At 42.6% G+C, this 20,686-nt stretch overlaps 1 protein-coding gene across 1 annotated transcript; it reads left to right on the forward strand.

Annotated features, from left to right (window-relative positions):
* Nucleotides 1-1,947: 1,947 nt before the first annotated feature.
* Nucleotides 1,948-20,017, forward strand: LOC119912930 (kinesin-like protein KIF11). Its single transcript, XM_038732211.1, is given in 28 exon segments — nt 1,948-2,074; nt 2,306-2,408; nt 4,474-4,603; nt 5,196-5,293; nt 5,387-5,465; nt 5,561-5,746; nt 5,897-6,021; nt 6,150-6,240; nt 7,841-7,986; nt 8,754-8,800; nt 8,803-8,849; nt 8,929-9,024; nt 9,128-9,216; nt 10,042-10,129; nt 11,768-11,841; nt 11,927-12,041; nt 12,746-12,817; nt 13,625-13,760; nt 15,815-15,987; nt 16,142-16,267; nt 16,381-16,536; nt 16,948-17,087; nt 17,243-17,403; nt 17,507-17,625; nt 17,725-17,947; nt 18,086-18,261; nt 18,573-18,683; nt 19,728-20,017. Coding segments are annotated over 27 exon segments (3,192 nt in total). The 5' UTR covers nt 1,948-2,074; nt 2,306-2,334; the 3' UTR covers nt 19,842-20,017.
* The last annotated feature ends 669 nt before the right edge of the window (nt 20,018-20,686 follow it).

Here is a 20,686-nt window from a genome sequence, read left to right on the forward strand (position 1 = left end):
TGACGCTTTTATCCAAAGCGACTTACAATTGCCATTTATGTCAGAGGTCTCTCACCTCTGGAGCAACTAGGGGTTAAGTGTCTTGCTCAGGGACACAATGGTGGATGTCTCACAGTGGGAATCGAACCCGGGTAAGCATCTTATCTATGCGCCTTCACCACCCCACCACCATATTATTATTAAGAATACTATCATTATAGATTTAATTACAAAATATTAATATTAAACATTATATAATAAATAAATACACTTCTCAAAAAATAAAGGGAACACTAAAATAACACATCCTAGATCTGAATGAATGAAATAATCTCATTAAATACTCCTTTCTTTACATATTTGAATGTGCTGACAACATAATCACACAAAAATGATCAATGGAAATCAAATTTATCAACCCATGGAGGTCTGGATTTGGAGTCACACTCAAAATCAAAGTGGAAAACCACACTACAGGCCGATCCAACTTTGATGTAATGTCCTTAAAACAAGTCAAAATGAGGCTCAGTAGTGTGTGTCGCCTCCACGTGCCTGTATGACCTCCCTACAACCCCTGGGCTCCTGATGAGGTGGCGGATGGTCTCCTGAGGGATCTCCTCCCAGACCTGGACTAAAGCATCCACCAACTTCTGGACAGTCTGTGGTGCAACGTGGCGTTGGTGGATGGAGCGAGACATGATGTCCCAGATGTGCTCAATTGGATTCAGGTCTGGGGAACGGGCGGGCCGGTCCATAGCATCAATGCCTTCCTCTGGCAGGAACTGCTGACACACTCCAGCCACATGAGGTCTAGCATTGTCTTGCATTAGGAGGAACCCAGGGCCAACCGCACCAGCAGATGGTCTCACAAGGTGTCTGAGGATCTCATCTCGGTACCTAATGGCAGTCAAGCTACCTCTGGCGAGCACATGGAGGGCTGTGCGGCCCCCCAAAGAAATGCCACCCCACACCATTACTGACCCACCGCCAAACCGGTCATGTTGGAGGATGTTGCAGGCAGCAGAACGTTCTCCACGGCGTCTCCAGACTCTGTCACGTCTGTCACATGTGCTCAGTGTGAACCTGCTTTCATCTGTGAAGAGCACAGGGTCCAGGAAGCATAGGAACTGAGAAGTGGTCTGTGGTCACCACCTGCAGAACCACTCCTTTATTGGGGTGTCTTGCTAATTGCTTATAATTTCCACCTGTTGTCTTTTCCATTTGCACAACAGCATGTGACATTGATTGTCAATCAGTGTTGCTTCCTAAGTGGACAGTTTGATTTCACAGGAGTGTGACTGACTTGGAGTTACATTGTGTTGTTTAAGTGTTCCCTTTATTTTTTTGAGCAGTGTATATATAGTATTATTTTATATATAATTACAAAAATATATTATTAAGAACACATCATCATCATTATAGATTTAATTACAAAATATAATATTAAACATTATATAATAAATAAATATATATTATAGTATTATTGTATATATAATTACAAAAATATTATTATTAAGAACACATCATCATCATTATAGATTTAATTACAAAATATTAATATTAAACATTATATAATAAATAAATAAATAAATAATATAGTATTATTGTATATATAATTACAAAAAATATTATTATTAAGAATACTATCATCATAGATTTAATTACAAAATATTAATATTAACATTATATAATAAATAAATAAATAATATATAGTATTATTTTATATATAACAAAAAGTATTATAGTAATGAGATAAAACGCAGAACAATGTCGCCACCTAGTGGAAGGACGGTGGTATTAATAACTCTCTGACCTCCCGTGATGCCCCGCGCCGAATCCGTCACATGTCCCTTCTGACCAATGGCGTCGTTTGTTTTGCCGTCGCTCAACTGTTATTGGTTGAGCAAAATTTAAAAGTACTGTTTGAAATGTTTAACCTCTGAGGCGTCAGAGCGCCAGAGGAGCTACGAGACGGAAGCTTTTCTGTCGGAGGAGGACGAGAGACGATAAAATAAAAATTATACATCTTATTAGTGGTGGAAACAATCCGCGGATACTTTGGAAAGAGAGAGGAAGTACGTGGACACGGAATTCGGTAAGTTACGTTGGATTAACGCCATTTCGTTTTAAGCTAACGTCAACTGACCAACATGCTAATTTATACATTTCTGTCCTCTTTAGTTTGTTGGTCACCTGCAGCGGTGTTATGTATGAGCGGTCGTGGGTCGTTAATATCTTTTTTTTGTGTGCATATGTGTGTGCTAATGCCAAATTGCACGCGTGTGTGTAACGTTAACTTAACGGTATGTGCACGCTTTGAACTCAGTCTGTGTGCAGAGGAGAACATCTGCAGCCATGACTTCACACAACCTGAGCGGGATCAAACGGGACGAGAAGGGGAGAAACATCCAGGTCGTTGTGAGATGCAGGTATGTTTATGTTCTTTGTTGTGTCAAAAGCAAAGTTAGCTTCCTCCACAGCCTGACAGAAAGACTCACACGTGTTATTTATAGATAACGTGTCAATATGCATTTCTAAAGCCCACGTTTAGACTAATTTACATGTTAAATGGGTTTAATTCGTCCTGTGAGGTGATTTTAAAGGAAGATAAAGGGATTTCCCCCCTGAGGCATGGGGTTTTTAGTGTCCCAAAGCAGCTTAAGCAACATCTGTGTGTGTGTGTATTATATATTGTTTGCCTAAAATAACATTTAAAATTGGGGGTTTGGTTTCCTAACGCTGCATAAGCAACATGTTTTGTATGTTGTTAGCCTGAAATAGCATTAAAAAGTGCAGCTAAGTTATTCACCTCCTGTAGTTCTGGGAAGTAAAAGTGATAATCAGGTTTGTTGCCAGGTACGTTTTCACATGGGAGGAATTTGCATTGGTGTATTTGTGCTGTACAGTACACACAAACCTAAAGAAAGGGAAAGTAAAGGGATCCAAAATGCACAAGTGTACAAAATAATACCGAAAAAATATACAGGAGATTTTACAAGGTGAGCTATAAAGAATTAGTGCAGCTTTTTAAATGTGAATATTTTCTGGTTTCTTTGCTCCTCTGTGACAGTAACACTTACAAAACAAGACATTTGAGTGACGTCTTAAGTTTTAGGAAATGCTGATCATCGTTTCTGTCATTTTACAGACCAAACAACTAATCGATTAATCAAGAAAATAGTCGCTAGTGAAAAGAAAGTTTGTAGTGCTGCACAAACGGAACTTAACAGATTATTTAATGTAGGCTTATATTAAAATATGGTGATGTGTGTGTGTGTGTGTATAAATAAACAGTTATTCTCCACCACATCTTGTGTCTGTCATGTGACGGGTCAGATCGAGTTAAAGAGCTAAAAAGCATCTGTTTTTCTCAAAAGTACAACAATCTTTCAGACACCCGGGAGGTTTCTTCAGATCAACAGATATTTTGTCTGCTGCAGCCACAAACACAAGTGAAGCTTAAATGAGTTTGTCCAGGATGGGGAAGTCACGTTAACTATAGAGAATTAAACTGATAGTAAAAGCTTTAGAAATTGAGAATAAACACACGTTACTTCTGGTTTTCGCCATCTTTTGTTTGAATTAGGAAGTAAACAAATCTTATCTTAATATTTCCTCATCCAGCTACTCTGGAAGCGGAACAGTTGATTCATGTGTTGTTAAAAAGCTTTATGGGATTTAATTTTCATAAAAGATTATGTAGTTTGGTAAAACATGAGAAACTGTGGTTCATTGTTCGACACTTTAATCCCAGCTGTAAATCTGTTGGGTTTAAATCAAGAGACATCTGATAGCATCTATGGCTGCTTCCAGTCTTCTTTTTATTAAATGGCAAAGCGAACAAAACTATATTTATATAGCGCACACATCGTTCAGGCAGAAGCACAGAGTCAGAGCTACCAGGAAGTCGCGGGTGGACAGTGTAAAGATAAAACATTACACATAAGTAAACACAACTAAACAGATGCATTAACAACACATGTGAGTTGAAAACAATTAGGAAAGTTGGAATTTAACTAAAATACCGAACGCCACAACCAACCAGAAGAAAGTAATAAAGTGTGAATTAAAACTGTTAACATTTAAGACTAAAAGCCGATTAAAAATAAGACGTGTGAGTTAAAACCAGTTAAATTTTGAGATTGGCAGAAAAACAGCTTAATATTTTACACACTACAGATCATACAGAGCACAGACAATAAAATACACACACAGTAAGATGGAGATACAGTTGTTAAAGGTCGAACTGCCGGACGCAGATAATGGTCTGCAGTAAAACAACACTAGCACATATTTTAGTATTGCTTATTTGCCTTTCATACATGATGCACATGTATGTTTCTGGCTGTTGGTAAGTGAATCTCCCGAGCCACCTGACGGCATCGCCAAACCCCATTTTTTACAGGCGGGGTCATGGATTTAGTTTGTTCTGACTTCCTTGACCTGCAGATGTTGTTCGGAGAAGTGAGCTCTGCCTCTGCGTTGTGCTTTCAGGCCTTTCAACACGGTGGAGCGCAAGTCGTCCTACGGCATCATTGACTGCGATACCAACAGGAAGGAGGTGCTTGTGAGGACGGGGGGCGTGAACGACAAGGCGTCCCGGAAGGCTTACACCTTTGACATGGTGAGTGAAGATCGGTGTCGGCCTTGCGTTACTGTCCGCCTCAGCCTGCTGGTTCTGCTGAGGTTCTGATAATTCGCGTGTGAAGGTGAAATATGTATTTGGTTGGCTCAGGTTTGCAGAGCTGACCTTCAGCTCCTGTCAGCTGTCACTAATGTTAATTCTGTAAGTAGCTTGATGACAGAAGGAAAAGAAACTGGTGTGTTTTTGCAGTTGGCGTCTGCACTTTGCTAAAAGTCATTGTTGAAGGGGAGGAGCTTTAATTCTGTTTCGCCACAGTACAGTTTAAGTTCCTCCAGCTCCACCGGAGTGGTGCCTCTTCTGTCTGGAAGATCTTACCGTGTAAAGTTTTTTTGTGTTCATGTTTCATTCATATTAATCGTTTAAGCTGACTAAGGTAATATTTTCGAACCCGGACCTTCTGTACTTCATGAACGTTTTAAGTAAACATGTGAGAATGAGATCGGGGCCAATTAAACCTTCTTGTCACTGACACAAACCAGTTGATCCCTCTACATGAGTAATGGAAAGAAAGTTATTATTACCCTCTGCTATCTGTGTTGTTGTCTGAATGTTGTTTATTTCCCCCCCGCAGGTGTTTGGTCCAGCTGCCAAGCAGATTGACGTATACAGGAGCGTTGTTTGCCCCATCCTGGATGAAGTGATCATGGGTTATAACTGCACTGTTTTTGCGTAAGTTCGGTTGTCACTTCTGCTCTGAACTGCGATGACGTGTTTTAACAAGAAATTTAACAAAAAATGTTCTTTCTCTGCTGTCACGCTCAGCTACGGTCAGACGGGAACAGGAAAGACGTTCACCATGGAGGGAGAGCGGAGTCCAAACGAGCAGTTCACCTGGGAGGAGGTTGGATTTTCATAAATCACTTTATCCCTGCAGTAATGTGGCTGTGCGTAGCAGAAAAGTAGCTGATCACCGGTAACCTTTCCTACCGTTTTTAGGACCCTCTGGCCGGCATCATCCCCAGAACGCTGCACCAGATCTTCGAGAAGCTCTCTGAGAACGGCACAGAGTTCTCGGTGAAAGTGTCCCTGCTGGAGATCTACAATGAGGAGCTGTTCGACCTCCTCAGCCCCACCGAGGACGTCAACGAGCGGCTGCAGCTCTTCGACGACCCGCGCAACAAGGTAACAACTCTCACGTGAGATAAATAAATATCAGCGGATTGTGACTGCTGAGAAGAAACAGGACTTGATCAGGCTTAATGCAGATCAAATATAATATTCTAGTTTTAATGTTTGGACGCTGAAGCATTTTGTTTATCCTCTGCGTCGCAGCGCGGCGTGGTGGTGAAGGGTCTGGAGGAGGTGACCGTTCACAACAAAGATGAAGTTTATCAGATCTTGGAGAGAGGATCGGCCAAGAGGAGGACGGCCTCCACGCTCATGAACGCCTACTCCAGGTACTCGCCCGGAGGAAACTGGCCTCTCTTCCCGGCCGAAGCGGCTGCTGGGGTCGTCGTGACAGATATTTTCCACCTCGGCTGATTTCATTCACTGCTTTTTGTTTCCCTCTTGTGTCTCCGTGCAGTCGCTCCCACTCGGTGTTCTCGGTCACCATTCACATGAAGGAGATCACTCTGGACGGAGAGGAGCTGGTGAAGATCGGCAAACTCAATCTGGTAATCTTTCAAATGGGAGAGGTTTTCTGCTTTTAAACCAGGAGGAATGAACGTACTTGTGACACTTTTCTATAGGCTGGTGCATCTAGCGCTGTACATAACGATTTATTGTAAGTCGATTAATCTAATGATTAATTTTGTGTATTTTAAAGAAGAAGAAGAGGGAAAAACAAGTTGCCTATAACTCAACATACCAATTTATCAAAAACATGTCTAATCAATATTTAGTGTAACGTTATGTTACCATGACAGCAGCGGGGCAGAAATTACTTTTAACATGAAGGCGACGAAGAAGAACTTTTTAAACTGGCTGCGTGTCCTCGTGCTGATAACGTGCCGCGCTGGCGTGGAGACAGAAAGTAAACGAAACAGGATTTGCGGCGCTGCCGTCTGGACAAAGTGCATCGGGATACTTTCGCCTCACGTGTTCGTGGACAGACGGCAGTTGAGCCGCAGCGAAGCTCACACTTAACAGGAAACAGAGACACATAAAGATTGCGGAATTGGGCAAAAAGGCTGAGAACACGTAACAAGATACACACACTTAAGAAAAAAATACAATACACAATTATAAAAGAGCAAGAAATAATTTACAAATTCCTAAAATACCCAACTTTTAAAGCTTTACTAAAAAGAGACGTTTTTAGCCTATTCTTAAATATGGAAATGTTGGTATCTTCCTAAAATCAGATCAGGGGTCTGATTCCACAGCCGAGGTGCCTGATGGCTAAAGAGACCCTCGGCACTACAAGTAGCCCTGCGTTTTGAGAGCGCAGGGATCTAGTGGGGCAGTATGGTGTAACGAGTTCTTTCAAATAAAAATGGTGCCTGACCATTAAGGGCTTTGTATGTAAGAAGAAGAAAATCAATTCCACTGCAGAGTTACTAAAACCAGGTAACACGACCTCTCCTACTGGTTCAAGTCAGATGTGTGCAGCAGCGTTTTAGCTGGAGAGACTTAATAAGATTTTTTTTTGAGCAGCCTGAAAGCTGCTGTAGCCAAGCCTTGAGGTACCAAATGCGTGGACAAGTTTCTCTGTATCGCTTTGCAAAGGCAAGACAGGTTTATTTATATAGCGCCTTCCAGACACTGCAGCCATTCAAAGTGCTTTACAGACGCAAAGATACGAAAACACTTCAGAAAAATTTAATTAAAATACTTGAAAGACAATTTATATTAAACACACAATTTAAAAAAAGAGAACTACAAGGCAAAAAGTATTGAACTGAGTCTCAGTCAAATAGATGGTAGTGATGAATTTACTGGTTGAGAATAGGAGCATTTTAAGCCCTGATTTAAGACTGTAAGGTGTGATGTATACAAACAAAACCTTAAACTCGATCCTCTCTGTTACTGTAAGGCGGTGAAGTGATGTGTTAAAATCTCCCGGTTGTTGTTAAAATTCTCGCAGCGGCGTTCTGAATGAGCTGCTGGTGTGGAGTCGAGCTTTTAGAGAGGCCTGTGAAAACACTGTTACAATAATCCAGTCTAACAAAAATGAATGTGTAATTTTCTCAAGGTTCTCCTTGGACATGAGGTTCTTATTTTATTTGTTTTTTTATATGTTTTTTTTTTAACACACCTCCCTCCACTCTCCAGGTGGATCTCGCCGGCAGCGAGAACATCGGCCGCTCAGGCGCGGTGGACAAGCGAGCTCGCGAGGCGGGAAACATCAACCAGTCTCTGCTGACGCTGGGCAGAGTGATCACGGCGCTGGTGGAGAAACGCCCTCACGTCCCGTACAGGTGGAGTCACGGCTTATTTCTGAAATCTAATGCCAGAAATGACATTGCAGGGTTTTTAATGCTGATAACATGAGAATAAACCCTGGTTATCTTTGAGCCTGGGATGCATTTTAGGAGTAGTTTGGTATTTTGGGAAGTTTGCTTGCTGGCAGAAAGTTGAGATGAGAAGACTGAAAAGACGCCGGTTAGCTTAGCATAAAGGCTGAAAACGGGAGTTCCAAAAGTTACTAAATTCTCTCTGTGCTGTTCAATAAAAAGAGGTCAATGAATATTTCAGAAGAAAATTTGATACTTGATACTGAAATTCTCATTTGGGCAACGGGCAAGTAATGGACCAGAAATCTGTGAGATGGCGCCACTGCCTCATTCTACGGAAGCACTATATATTGAGTTTTGACTGTTTTTGGTAAATCTTTCTTTTCTAAAACTAATTTGTAAGTGTGTGAATAGTGATTTCAACATCTACTTAAGCCCGTATCTTATTTCATGTACTGGATGTATTTTAATGGTGTAAACTCAATACTCTGTAATTTTTGTTTTAGTTTTATAAGCCTAACCAGGGACAGGAGTAGAAACCTGTATGCATGGACTTTGGCGTCGCAAAACCGTTACAGCCCTAATACAGATAAATATTAACGCCGATGCCTTTTAGATTAGTCAGTCCTGCAATAACTAATGACGACATGTTTCTGTAACGAGGCCCCTGGATGATTTAAGGGTCCAGCTCTGATTTCCAGCTGGATAAACTGCGTGAACTCTTCCCACAGAGAGTCTAAGCTGACCAGGATCCTTCAGGACTCGCTAGGGGGGCGAACGAAACCTCCATCATCGCCACGGTGTCGCCTTCCTCAAGCAACCTGGAGGTACGTCTCCGTGGACACACGCCGATGTTAATGCTCTTGAGTGCGCTTGACGCTCACGATGTTCGTTCTCTCCGCGCAGGAGACGCTGAGCACGCTGGAGTACGCCAGCAGAGCCAAGAACATCATGAACAAGCCCGAAGTCAACCAGAAGCTCACCAAGAGGACGCTCATCAAGGTCTGACGAGCGCGATCAGACGCGAGCTTTAGTCTCGCTCCTCTGAATCCAGGAGGGTTTTCGTATCAACTCAGTAAGCATGACACGTTTTCTGTCCACTCAGGAATACACCGAGGAGATCGAGCGCCTGAAGCGCGACCTGGCTGCCACCCGAGACAAGAACGGCGTTTATCTGTCCACAGAGAACTACGAGTAGGTTCTGTTTGTTTTCCTGGTCTTCAGATATAAAACGCCACGTTTATGTAAAGCGGCTGTAGAACTGAGGGCGGTCGAGTATCTTAGAGCTGATTTGGAAAGAACAGCCATTTAAAATTTAGTCTTAGTCCTGTGTCAGATGTCCTTGTTAGTTTTATGTCATTTAGTCCCCTGTATCAAGTTTTAGTTGACTAGAAGTCTGGGTGTTTAAGTCAAAAGACAATTAAAAGTATTTTAGTCCAGTTTTATTCATTTTTTAGTCTTTTCTAACTCAAAGTATAATTTTGATTAGCATTTTGGTCAATCTGCTCAAACCAGGGTAGAGAGATTTATAATTTTAGTCTTCATCTCACATAAAGAGAAACTGTTTTGTAAAGCTGAATGAACAAAAAGTGTTTGAGTGAAAATGTAGAGGGAGAAAATGTGGCCTGTAATATTTTGTCTCATTATACTGACAAAGAAAGAGATTTTTTTTTTACGTTTTTTTTATTTTATGAATCATTTTTTCTCGTCATTTTTCGTCCACAATATTGCACGTTAATAAAAGTCACAGTCAGTGTTTAAGGATGTTGTCGCCGTCTCGTTTTAGTCACCAAAAAAGGTCGTTGACGAACACATTTCATTTAGTTTCATCTGACGAAAGCAACTCTAACTGGAAGAAGAATGTAGAAGAATTATTTTAGCAGAGTACAAATGTGTTGACTGCTCAAAAAAATGTTGTTTATTATGAAACATGTAAAAATAATTCTCCATACATTTGGTTTTTCTGCTGTGTGTGTGTGTGTGTGTGTGTGTGTGTGTGTGTGTGTGTGTGTGTGTCAGGAGTATGATGAGTCAGATCACCGCTCATGAGGAGAACGTGTCCGAGTACACCGATAAGATCGCTGTGATGGAGGAGGAGCTGAAGAAGGTACGTGAGCACGACTTTCGCCCTCAGACCAGAGAACGTAGAACTAAAAACATGCATTTTTAAAATCTGCAGTAGAGCTGAAGCCATTAGTCAATCGACAGAAGATCAACAGCAGTTATTTTAACTATTTTTATTTTTTTATATCAGTCTGTTTTATCTTTGTTTGTTTATTTGTGGGTGGGGTTTTATGTGGGAGCAGGAGGGGGGGGTTGGGCTTGCACCAAAGGGCCAGAGGTCGGACTCGAACCCTGGCCGCTGCAGCACGGACTCAGCCTCTGTACATGGGGCTCGCTAAGTGGCGCCCTGCATCTGCATTTTTTAAGCATAAATGTCCAAACCTTCTGTTTCCAGCTTCAGAAATGTGATTGGTTGCAGCTGTTCTAGACATATTTTCGGTCAAACCGCAGACCTCAACGTGCCTTGGGACTGCGTTTATTCGATACAGATGCAAGTGACAAAGCTCAGTTTATGTAACAGAAACTTGGAATTGTTTTAAGTATTGATTATTATATATTACCATATTTATGTGGGTTACAGCAAACCGTAAATCACAATATGTATAATTACTTTCTGTCACTAGTCTGTTAGAGTTGGGCCGATGGCTGACAGACATCTTTACCTGGTCCCGTGCGTAAAATATCCACCACGACTTGTGACCTAAGTTAATGGTCCACTTATTATATTATTTAATTATTTTTTTTGACTGAGTGAAGTCTGCAGATAAGACGACTGCCCGCGCCCCCGATGACATCGTCCGTCCCGATGTTTCATTGTAGACATCGTCCGATGGAAATTTCACCGCCCAACCCCTATAGCCTGTGTTTTATGACCTCTCTAGTGTTGCCATAGGGATGCTACGAAATGAAAATTCTTGTCCGACACCAAATATAATGAAAAAATTTACACCGAAAAAGTACGTTACCTTTTTTTTCTTTTTTTTACCACTGCATAAATTAAATAGTCAAAATGTGCTTTTCCCTCAGTGTTTCCCACAGGATGTGGAGAGACTATGGCGGGGGGTCCGGGGCCCGAGAGGGTCCGGTAAAGTAAATTACATGTGTCCATTTACTTTTAATGGACACATGTAATATGTTTTATACTTGCTGTGAATATATAATCCAATTAATCTTATTTCCATCCTGTACAGACACCTTATTTTGAAAACCGGACGTTGTCACATGTGTTTCCTCCTCGCACTAAATCCTTCCAGTCTGACCCGGTTTGATAAATAATGTTGTAACATGAAGACTTCACAGCTTCTCTTCAGGTCTCATCCTGCAGCACTTGTCTTTGTAAAGAGACAAACTGACAGGATGAAGTCTCTAACCCGCCTGTCAGCTCGCTCTGGGCCCTTTCACTTACCGTAAAGGCTTGAATACGTGTGCACTCCAAATTTAGATGCAGTTAGCTTAATCGGTGTCTCAGAAATGAGTGACAGGAACACCCAAAGCGGTTCTTTTTCTAAGAAGTCAGCCACAGATGGCGTGGATGTGCTGGGAAACTTTTTTTTTTTTTTTTTTTTAGCAGAACAGCGTCTGCAAAGTCTTTCTCGGTCATTTTAAAATGCTTTTAAAAAGCATGTCGTGTTTTTGTTGTTTCCACCTGCACCAGCTCTCCTCACACCGTTCCTCTCTGCAGGTGACCGAGCTGTTTGTGGACAGTAAAACAAAACTGGAGCAGTGCACCGTAGACCTGGATGAGAAGCAGCAGAGGTGAGCGGTGGTGGTTGTTGTACAGAAATGACTGCAGGTGGTGGCAAGTCAGTCTGAATTTAAAGAATGGACCCTCTGCCTTTAGGCTGCAGGAGACGAGTCAAAACCTGCAGCAGACCAAAGAGAAGCTGGATCAGGAGGTGTTTGTCAGCTTGGAGCTCACCACAGACCGGGAAACCCTCTACAGCACAGCGGGACAGGTATTCACAGGCTTCGCTGACGCATGACGTTTATATATACAGCTGGAGGCCAAATGAAAGAGAAATGCACCAGGACTCACTGGATTGTTTTACAGTCACAGACTTCATGTTGTTTTTTTCCCCCAGAGGTGGAAAACTACTAAAATATTCTACTTAAGTAAAAGCACTGTTACATTGATGAACTTTTACTTAAGTACAAGTGAACTTACTGTTATAAAAATCTACTCGAGTAAAAGTTGCTCATTTAAAACATCACTTAGTTACTTTTTTAACCTCCTAAAATAACCAGGCATCTTATCACGTCTTGTATATCACTACATCCAATTCAAGATCTCTCTTGCTTTTGACGAGCCTCAGTGACTCACACATTTTATCTGATTCTTCCAGTGGTTCAAGCAGGGTTTAGACAAACTTTACTGACTCCACTTGTTAATGTTGACGACACCATCTCCTCTAACCATATTTAGATATTGACGAGGTTGCTTTTTACCCTCCCTCCCCTTTCTTCTCTTTTTCTTGTTCCTTTTTTCTTCTCTGTCTGTACTTTTCCATACTATTAATAATGTCCTTCATTTGAATAAGGCCCCCCCCCCCCCTCTTTTGACCAAACTTCCTTTTCTCAGAAAATACTTTAAGTGTGGTGATCCGTCTTGGACCGCTGATCTGAATACGACATCCTTGTGGTTTTGTGTTTTCTCCTTCAGCTGCTGAGTACGGTGGTTAACAGCACCAGCGACGTGTCGGGGCTCCATGATAAGCTGGACAGGAAGAAAAAGGTCACTTTTTTAAAAAAACGCTGCACAAGCATCTCCAAATGTGTCAAGTTTGTGATTTTCAGATGAGAAGAAAAATAATGGGTTGAGAACATTTTCCTGCCTCCTGAGCTGCATAATCCCACAAAGTTGTTTTCACAAAAGATTGTCATGCTCCTCGCATGTTTAATTTGATGAGCTGAACGGGTGACACAACTCTTTGGTTACTCTGTGAGAAGACCTCTGTACATGTGTGTTGAAAGTGAAGAGTGATGAAACACAGGATCGTTTTCATTAACGATTAATCAGAAGATTTTTATTTTTATTTTGTCCCAACAGTCCAAAAATCAAAGATGTTCAACTTTTAAAATGTTAAAAAAGAATCAGTAATTGTTTACAATTTTAAAGCACGAATGAAACGTTCGGTTCATAACCACTGAAACGCAGACTTGCTTAAATCAAACAATGCTTCTTCAGTCTACGGATATTATCGCTGACTCTTACTGTAGCTTTTCATGTCCCCTGTGGCTGCTGTTCAAAGAGACGATCTCACTTCAAACATTTAATCAGTTATCAAAGTTGCTGCAGATTAATTCAATCGATTCAGTCGTTTCAGCCATAAAATTGAATCTAATCTAACATTTACTTTGTTTAATTTAAGTTGTACACACTGCCGGTCAAAAGTGTTTCTTGTTTGTGTGTAAATATAAACCTTAAATGGTACAAAAGTAATGGCCCATTTATACTTGTGCATCCGTGTGTCCGTCATTCTGCAAGGAAGGAAATGCCAAAACACATTTTTAACTTTGGCAGTTTGATTTGAAATTGCAGGTGGAGCAACACAACAGCCAGATCCAGCAGACTTTCTCTGAGCGGATGGAGGGAGCGTTCAGCGACTTGCAGCGCAACGTCCAGCAGCACGGAGCCAAACACCGCGACGTGCTGAGCAGCTACTCGCAGGCCGTCGGTAAGACCACAGAGCTAAACATGTAACCCAAACCTGCAGGGTCTGTGACGTCACAGATAGTTTGGGGCCTGTTGGTGACTTTAGAGGGAAGCTCCGGGGTCTAGTCCAAAAATCAGAAATACTCTATTATGATCAGTTTGCACATTAATGAATATAAATAATAGAAAGCTCTTCAGTAGAAATATTAAAAAAAATATTGATTGTGGATTTTTAACTGTCTAAATAATATTGACCCCCAACTCAGTTGAGGAGTTATTGAAAAATCTGGGCCCCTTGTCCACAAACGTGCAACTCTTCTAGAAATGTAGGTGTGATTAAAATTTGACAAATGGCAACAGCAAAACTGGCATCTCTTCTCTCTGTGAGACTGTTTTTCATGATGCTCTTATATCCTCTGGAAGTGATAACTGCAATTCCTTGTACTCTGTCATCTGTCACTCGTCGTCATCACGCTTGCAGCTTGTTCAAAATGCAGCTGCTAGATTGTTGACTGGTACAAGGAAGCCAATATTGGTTAAGGTGCTTATTTTTAAGACGTTACATGGACGGCTCGGTCTTATATTTCGAATGTCTTTACGCCCCTCAGGTCATCAAACCGGTCCCTTTTAACCATCCCACATATGGTATAAAGTGTCTGTGGAGTAAACTTCCCTTGAATATCGGATCATCCCCCACCATCGAGACTTTTAAATGTGCTTTTATAAATAAAACTTGACTTGATATGTACAGTGTCTTACAGTATTAACAGAAGTGTAATGATAATAGGAACTGTAGTGTTGATGAGTATTGGGACAGAGTGCTACAATTGAAAATATTGCACAATTTGTCAAATATTGCACTACACGGTCCAGTTTAATGATTAAATGCATTCAGACTGAACGCAAATTTAATCCTGCCGCGGGTTTTAATCGCCGGACAACTGCCAAGTGTTCACACACAGAACACGATAACATGAATAAACACAACCAGCGACTACTACAGCTGTATGAACCCAAAGTAAACATTTTGCTGTGATTTAGTTGTAATAAACGGATCAAACTGATGCCGAAATAACTACAATATGATGCTGATTTGTAAAACGCATGAATTCATGCTTTGTCAGGTCTGTTGGCAAGACCGCATGTCAACAACTTTAAAATGTTTGTTTTCTGAATGGAGTTCAGATCTTTGAGGGCTATGCTTTGCTTATTTGTCACATTTTCTGAACTCACCAGGTAGTTCAACTTCCTCTTAATGTCCAGTTTTGTCCGGTTTTGATATAAATGTTAAGTTAGTAGTCCAACAGAGCTCTGGGTGCCAACTAACAACAACAACAGTGGGACATGATGTGCACAGAAGCTCCCTGCTGAGAAGCACCCGGGCAAGATAAATCAAGTTGTAATCCCAAAAACTAAAGTAAAAAGCTGATTTAATAACAGCAGTTTACTCTGAGCTCCTCCCGCGAGCAAACTGCGTAGTTGTCAGAGCAGAATCCAGACCGGCTACGGGTGTTTATTTGTCCAAAAGCTGCAGCGCTGCTCTCCGTCGGCCAGGGGCGTCACTCCCCCGCTCTGCGCGGTCCTCTCCAAACAACGCTCTGAAGCCGTCTGTGACGTCTGGACAATCTCAGCGCTGATAGGCTTTCACAACACGGCGTCAAGCGAATTTCCCTCTAAAGTTTAAAAATATGAACTCGAGTGAACCAGCGAATTTCGCAACAAACGCATCTATTCCGCGCCGCCCGGAGCCAGTTCGCATCTTTGCATTGGCCAGGGAGCAGTTATATGAGGCCACAAGCAGCAGTGACTTCCTGTTGTGCGTTCATGAGGGACAAGTCTCTCACTGAAAGTCCTCCTTTGTTTGACCAGCTCGGCATGGAGGGGGTGGGAGTCATTGTCCAAGATGACATGTAGCTTGAGCAGCGTCGTCCAGCTAGACCACACAATGTCACTGGCCCTGCGGATCTGTTGGTGGGAGATGTTGACGGACGCTTTGTTGTCGCTCACAAATTTAAAAAGAGATTCCGAGAGAAAGAGAGGGTGTATATATATCTACCTGTTGCTTTTTCTGAACAGATGGTTTGCTCGTGGTGAACGAGGCGGCGCTGAAGGAGGCCCTGACCACCGTGGAGTCCTTCGTGGGTGGAGTCGGGCAGCTGGTGGCCGAGGGCGTGGCTCGCTGTCAGGACAGAGTGCGGCAGCAGGAGACGCTGTGTCTGCAGGACAAGGAGAGTCTGCTGCAGCTGCTGGTGAGGACGGGACTAACCTCCATGACGGTTTAACAGACAAAACGAGGAGGCTTCGTTTGAAGGCTTCTGTCTGATGGAGTATTAAAGTTGTCACTGTTGGGTAACGCAAACACACATCCAACTGCTTTCTTTGTGTTTGTCTGCGTGTGTGTAGGAAGAGCATCGGCAGGACATGGAGGAGGTCCTGGTGGCTCGGACTCTGATGGGTCTGTCGGCTGTGAAGGAACTCAACGACACTCTGAGAGCCAACGTGGCGACGCAGCGCGCTCTGGCCGACAAGGTTCGACCACACGCGCCTTCTATTATATCAATGACAAGAGTCACATTATATATATTTCATTCTTGCGCTAAACTTTTTTTTAATCATGCTTTATTACCCCCCCCCCCCGTCAGGTGGAGGCGATGAAGGAGATGGGTGCGTTCTTCAGCAACTTGGTTCAGGAGCTGGCCGGGCTGCGAGAGGCCACCGTGCAGGGCCTGAGCGCACAGCGGGCCGAACAGGACAAGCTGGAGGACGAGATCAGACGGGCGCAGGAGAGGCACCAGACGGTAAGAGCTGATCTGGGAGCAGCTTGGGTTTGAATATCTTTTTCTCTCCGTTCTGGAGTAGATAAAAATGGAAATGGATGCATAAAATACGCAGGTTCTGTTAAAAAAAAATACCAGAATAATTAAAGCGGAGAATGTGATCATAAACAAAACCGCAAACGAATTCTCCAAACGCTTCAGTAACACCTTTTTTAATATCTCATGAGTTTCAGCCAGCAGCTCGGATCCAAAAAGGATATTTAATTCTACTATCTGTCGATTTTAAAATATGCAAACCAAGATTAGTACCTTTTGAGACTTGAGCAGATTTTGCTGATACTGGGAACTATTTTTCAGTTTTATGATTAATAATGTAACTGCTTTATTTATAGAAGGCCGGTTAGTGAAACCATCATTACTTCCTTCTCTCAGGGTATGAAGCGGACCATCCAGTGCCTGCAGGACCAGCTCACCCTGCTGACCATGGAGGCCCAGAAGGACTTCACTGATCTGCGCTCTGCCTCCAAAGCTCTGCAGAATCCTCTGCAGGTCCTCCAGGAGAACATCAGCAGGTGAGTCACAGACAAATGGTCGGCTGCAGGAGGAGATGAAGAGCTACAAACACAACCTATTTTACTAAAATAAAACTTTAGTATAAAGTTTTGAATCCAACACATCATCTTGTTAAGGAATTATCAGTGTCTAAAATTGTTCTTCCTGTGTGCAGCGGTTACAGTTCGGTAGCGCATCAGGCCTCGGCCCAGGCAGACCTCCTCTGCGCCACCTCCTCCTCTCTGGCCTCCTCTCTACGTGTGAACGCCGACGAGAGCCAGCAGACGCTGGAGGAGATGACGGGCTGCTGCTCCCACCTCCACAGCTCCGTGTCCGGTACCGAACTCCTTCAGCTGTCTTTTTTTTAAAACCTTAAACCCACATCTGCAGTACATTCTGTGTGTGAATTACTGCTGATGGTGTCGATTCTTGACTGCAGGTCTGGTCCAACGTGACCTCCAGTGGAGCTCCAGAGCCAGGGAGCATGCAGAGACTCAAGCCCAGGAGCACCTGTCTCTGATGGGGAGGGTTTCCAGTGAGGCGCAGACCCTGCATCAGGTAAACACAAAACATCATACCACTTATTTCTGTAGCGGCAGGTCTTCAGGCTCGCTGCAGCTTCATCTTGTCCTCCAATACATTGTTTTTTTTTCTCAGAGCGTCGAGGAGCGCTGCACCGAGCGGCTCCGAACAGCCGAGGAGGAGCTGTCCGGTCGGCAGGAGGAGGTGAAGAAGGCTCTGGTGGCCGTGCAGAAGCAGAACTCCCTGGACTTGACTGTCCTGGACCAACAGCAGGCTGAGCTCCAGGACCACATGAAGACGGCCCAACAGATGGTCCACGACTTCCTGCAGGAGGAGCTGCAGCAGGACGTTCCCACCGGTACTTCTAGTGTTTTTGTGTGTTTGTGCGTATGTACGATTGCCCCGCCCCCGAAGTCCAATCCGAACGTCTAAAGTCTTGTGTTGTGGAGTCCTTTGACCTGTCCAGGTCACTAACAAGTTCTGCTGTTGCCTTCAGGTTTGACCCCTCAGCGTCGGGAGTTTGTGTTTCCCAGGCAGCTGGTGAAGATGCGCAGCCGCTGCGAGCTGCTGGAGAGCCTGAGGAGGCAGCAGGAGGAGCTGCAGGCCGCCATGGAGGAGGAGGAGCTGCAGGCCGCCATGGAGGAGGAGGAGGATGAGGACAAACGCAGCCAGGTTAACGATTTGTTTTTAATTATTTTATTTATTTATTTGATGACATCCTCTACATAGTCGGGCTTAGGATGCTTCCTCTTGTAATCAAGCACACGTAACCTGATTTAATATTTAATAGGTTGATTTGTTTTATTTAATCCACTATATACTGATTCAGTTTGATAAATTCAATTATATTTGGCTGTCATTCACACCTCTGGGTGTTTTTTTGCTTCCAGATATATGCAGATATTTAATTTCTTTTGGCCAAATTAAAAGAAATGCACTACTTTGTGCACCATTTTCACCTTGTTCCTCTTTATTGTGTCCAGGACTCCCTGGAGGACGACTTGAGTACTTGTAACGAAAGCTTGGCCACAGAGCCGTCCTTCATCGACGAGAACCTCGTCTTCAATGAGAGCAAACGCGTTCCCTTCTTCAAGGTGAGCGTGGGTGGAGAATCTTTCTGATGTTCTGTTTCAAATCAATTCAGGGAAACTATAAAAGGATGCTTTAGATTTTCTTCAGCTGCAAATTCAAGTATTGCATTGAGTAGTTTTACATTTATTCATTTAGCGGACGCTTTTATCCAAAGCAACTTACAACTGCTATATACATCAGAGGTCGCACGCCTCTGGAGCCACTAGGGGTTAAGTGTCTTGCTCAGGGACACAATGGTGGATGGGTTGAACCCGGGTCTCTCACTCCAAAGGCATGTGTCTTCTCCATTGCGCCATCACCAATAGTTAACGTAGCTAGTTTGGTTTAGTTGGATCAGGCGGGCAAATTTGTTTAACAGGCCGTTGGTTAATTTAGTGGCTCAATAGGCATGCTAGTTAGGCTATTGACAACATGCTAATTAGCCTAACACATGGTGGCTACATGCGCCGGTTAGCCCACCGCGTGGTGGCGACATGCGCCGGTTAGCCCACCGCGTGGCTTAGGGACTATCAAAAAATATATATTAATTTTATAATGTGTTGTGATTTTTTATTTTTTTTGTTGCTTCCATGTCATGTGACTCCAAACTTATGTAAATGCTCTGTGTATAGCGCCTTTCTAGTCTTTTCGACCACTCAAAGTGCTGTTACACTACATCTGCATTCACACACTGAGCAAGTGTTCAAACAGAAACTGGTAAACCGGTAAAGAGTGGGCTGAGCCGGTGTTGTGGGTCCAACACAAGAAAATACAAGAAAAGTGTCTCACTCAGCAGATTCAGTGTAGATAAGAGTCCCGGTCGAGCTGCAGAGTGTGTTGCTCTTTGCTTGTGTGAAGGCGGGTGTTAAACTCAGCTTAATGGTAAATTAGGTCAGTAGTTCAGAATAGACCTCAGTAGTTTATGACCGCACGGCCTGATCGATGGGTCAAAACAACATCCGACATGAATACTGGGCCTCCATACGAGTGCTCGTCTGAACTTTTGGCACATTTACCTGTGTACTTTATAACAGTGATTTTACATTCTTGTAATTTCTCTTTTACAGCAAAAGAAGGGCGGTAAGAAGGAGACGAAGATCCCCACCAGGTTAAAAGTGTCAGAAAACGAAGCCACGTCAACGCCTCAGAAGTCCAGACTGCCTCTCCGCCCTCAGAACTAAAACAGTTTTAATGTATTCTTGTTATGTCGTCAAAACTCTTTGTCTCATATATTTTTAATAATTTTGTCTTTTAAATGTTAGGGTGCTGTCTCGTGAACTGTCACTTAGCTTTAGCAACACAAATTGTCTTGACATTTTCAAGTTGTTTGTAAAAATTAAAGAGATTTATACAAGTATTTATGCTTTTTGGTTCGTCATTAACTGCAGTAGATAAAGTCCGAATAGAAAACACTGACATGCACTTTATTTATTCTGAAGAGCCGAGCAGGATTTATCATGTTTTCTCAAAATGAGGAACCAATTTATTCTTTTCCCTCTCAAGTGTAGCAACAGGATCTGTACCAACACCCTCACATGCAGTATTAACAAGTAGTCAAGTTTCTAACTGCTGAAGTATGACTTTTGACTGTGGGGCGTGGTTTCAGATCTCAATAGCTCAGACTAGTTCACTGGTCCCTGCACATCATGAATCATGGGAAGTTTTATATCAACTCTGCTCAATAATTTAGCTCTGAATGCTGCTTTCTTGATTCACTTCTGTGCAGGCATTTAATTCCACATGTGGGTGTTTTTTCCATCCCATAAGCGAAAACGGTTCCAGTATGTACCTTTTTTGTTTTAAATCATATTTTAAAACTTAGGGTTCATCTAAAGCACAAAATCCCTCCTTGAATCTATTAAATGTGCTCTACATAACAGGCTAAACTCCTCTGAAGGTCAAACTTTGCCCTTTCTCTTAAGTGTAATTTATTTGTATAGCACGTTTTTAAACAAAACGTTTTTATTTTCACACAAAATTCCCTTTATGTATGTCTGATAATTTAGGAAAACTGGGTGGACTGCAT

This window comes from Micropterus salmoides, unplaced genomic scaffold (genome assembly GCF_014851395.1).
Source record: "Micropterus salmoides isolate LMB-PRFRI ecotype aquatic unplaced genomic scaffold, ASM1485139v1 Ms_hic_scaffold_2, whole genome shotgun sequence".
NCBI classification, from domain to species: domain Eukaryota; kingdom Metazoa; phylum Chordata; class Actinopteri; order Centrarchiformes; family Centrarchidae; genus Micropterus; species Micropterus salmoides.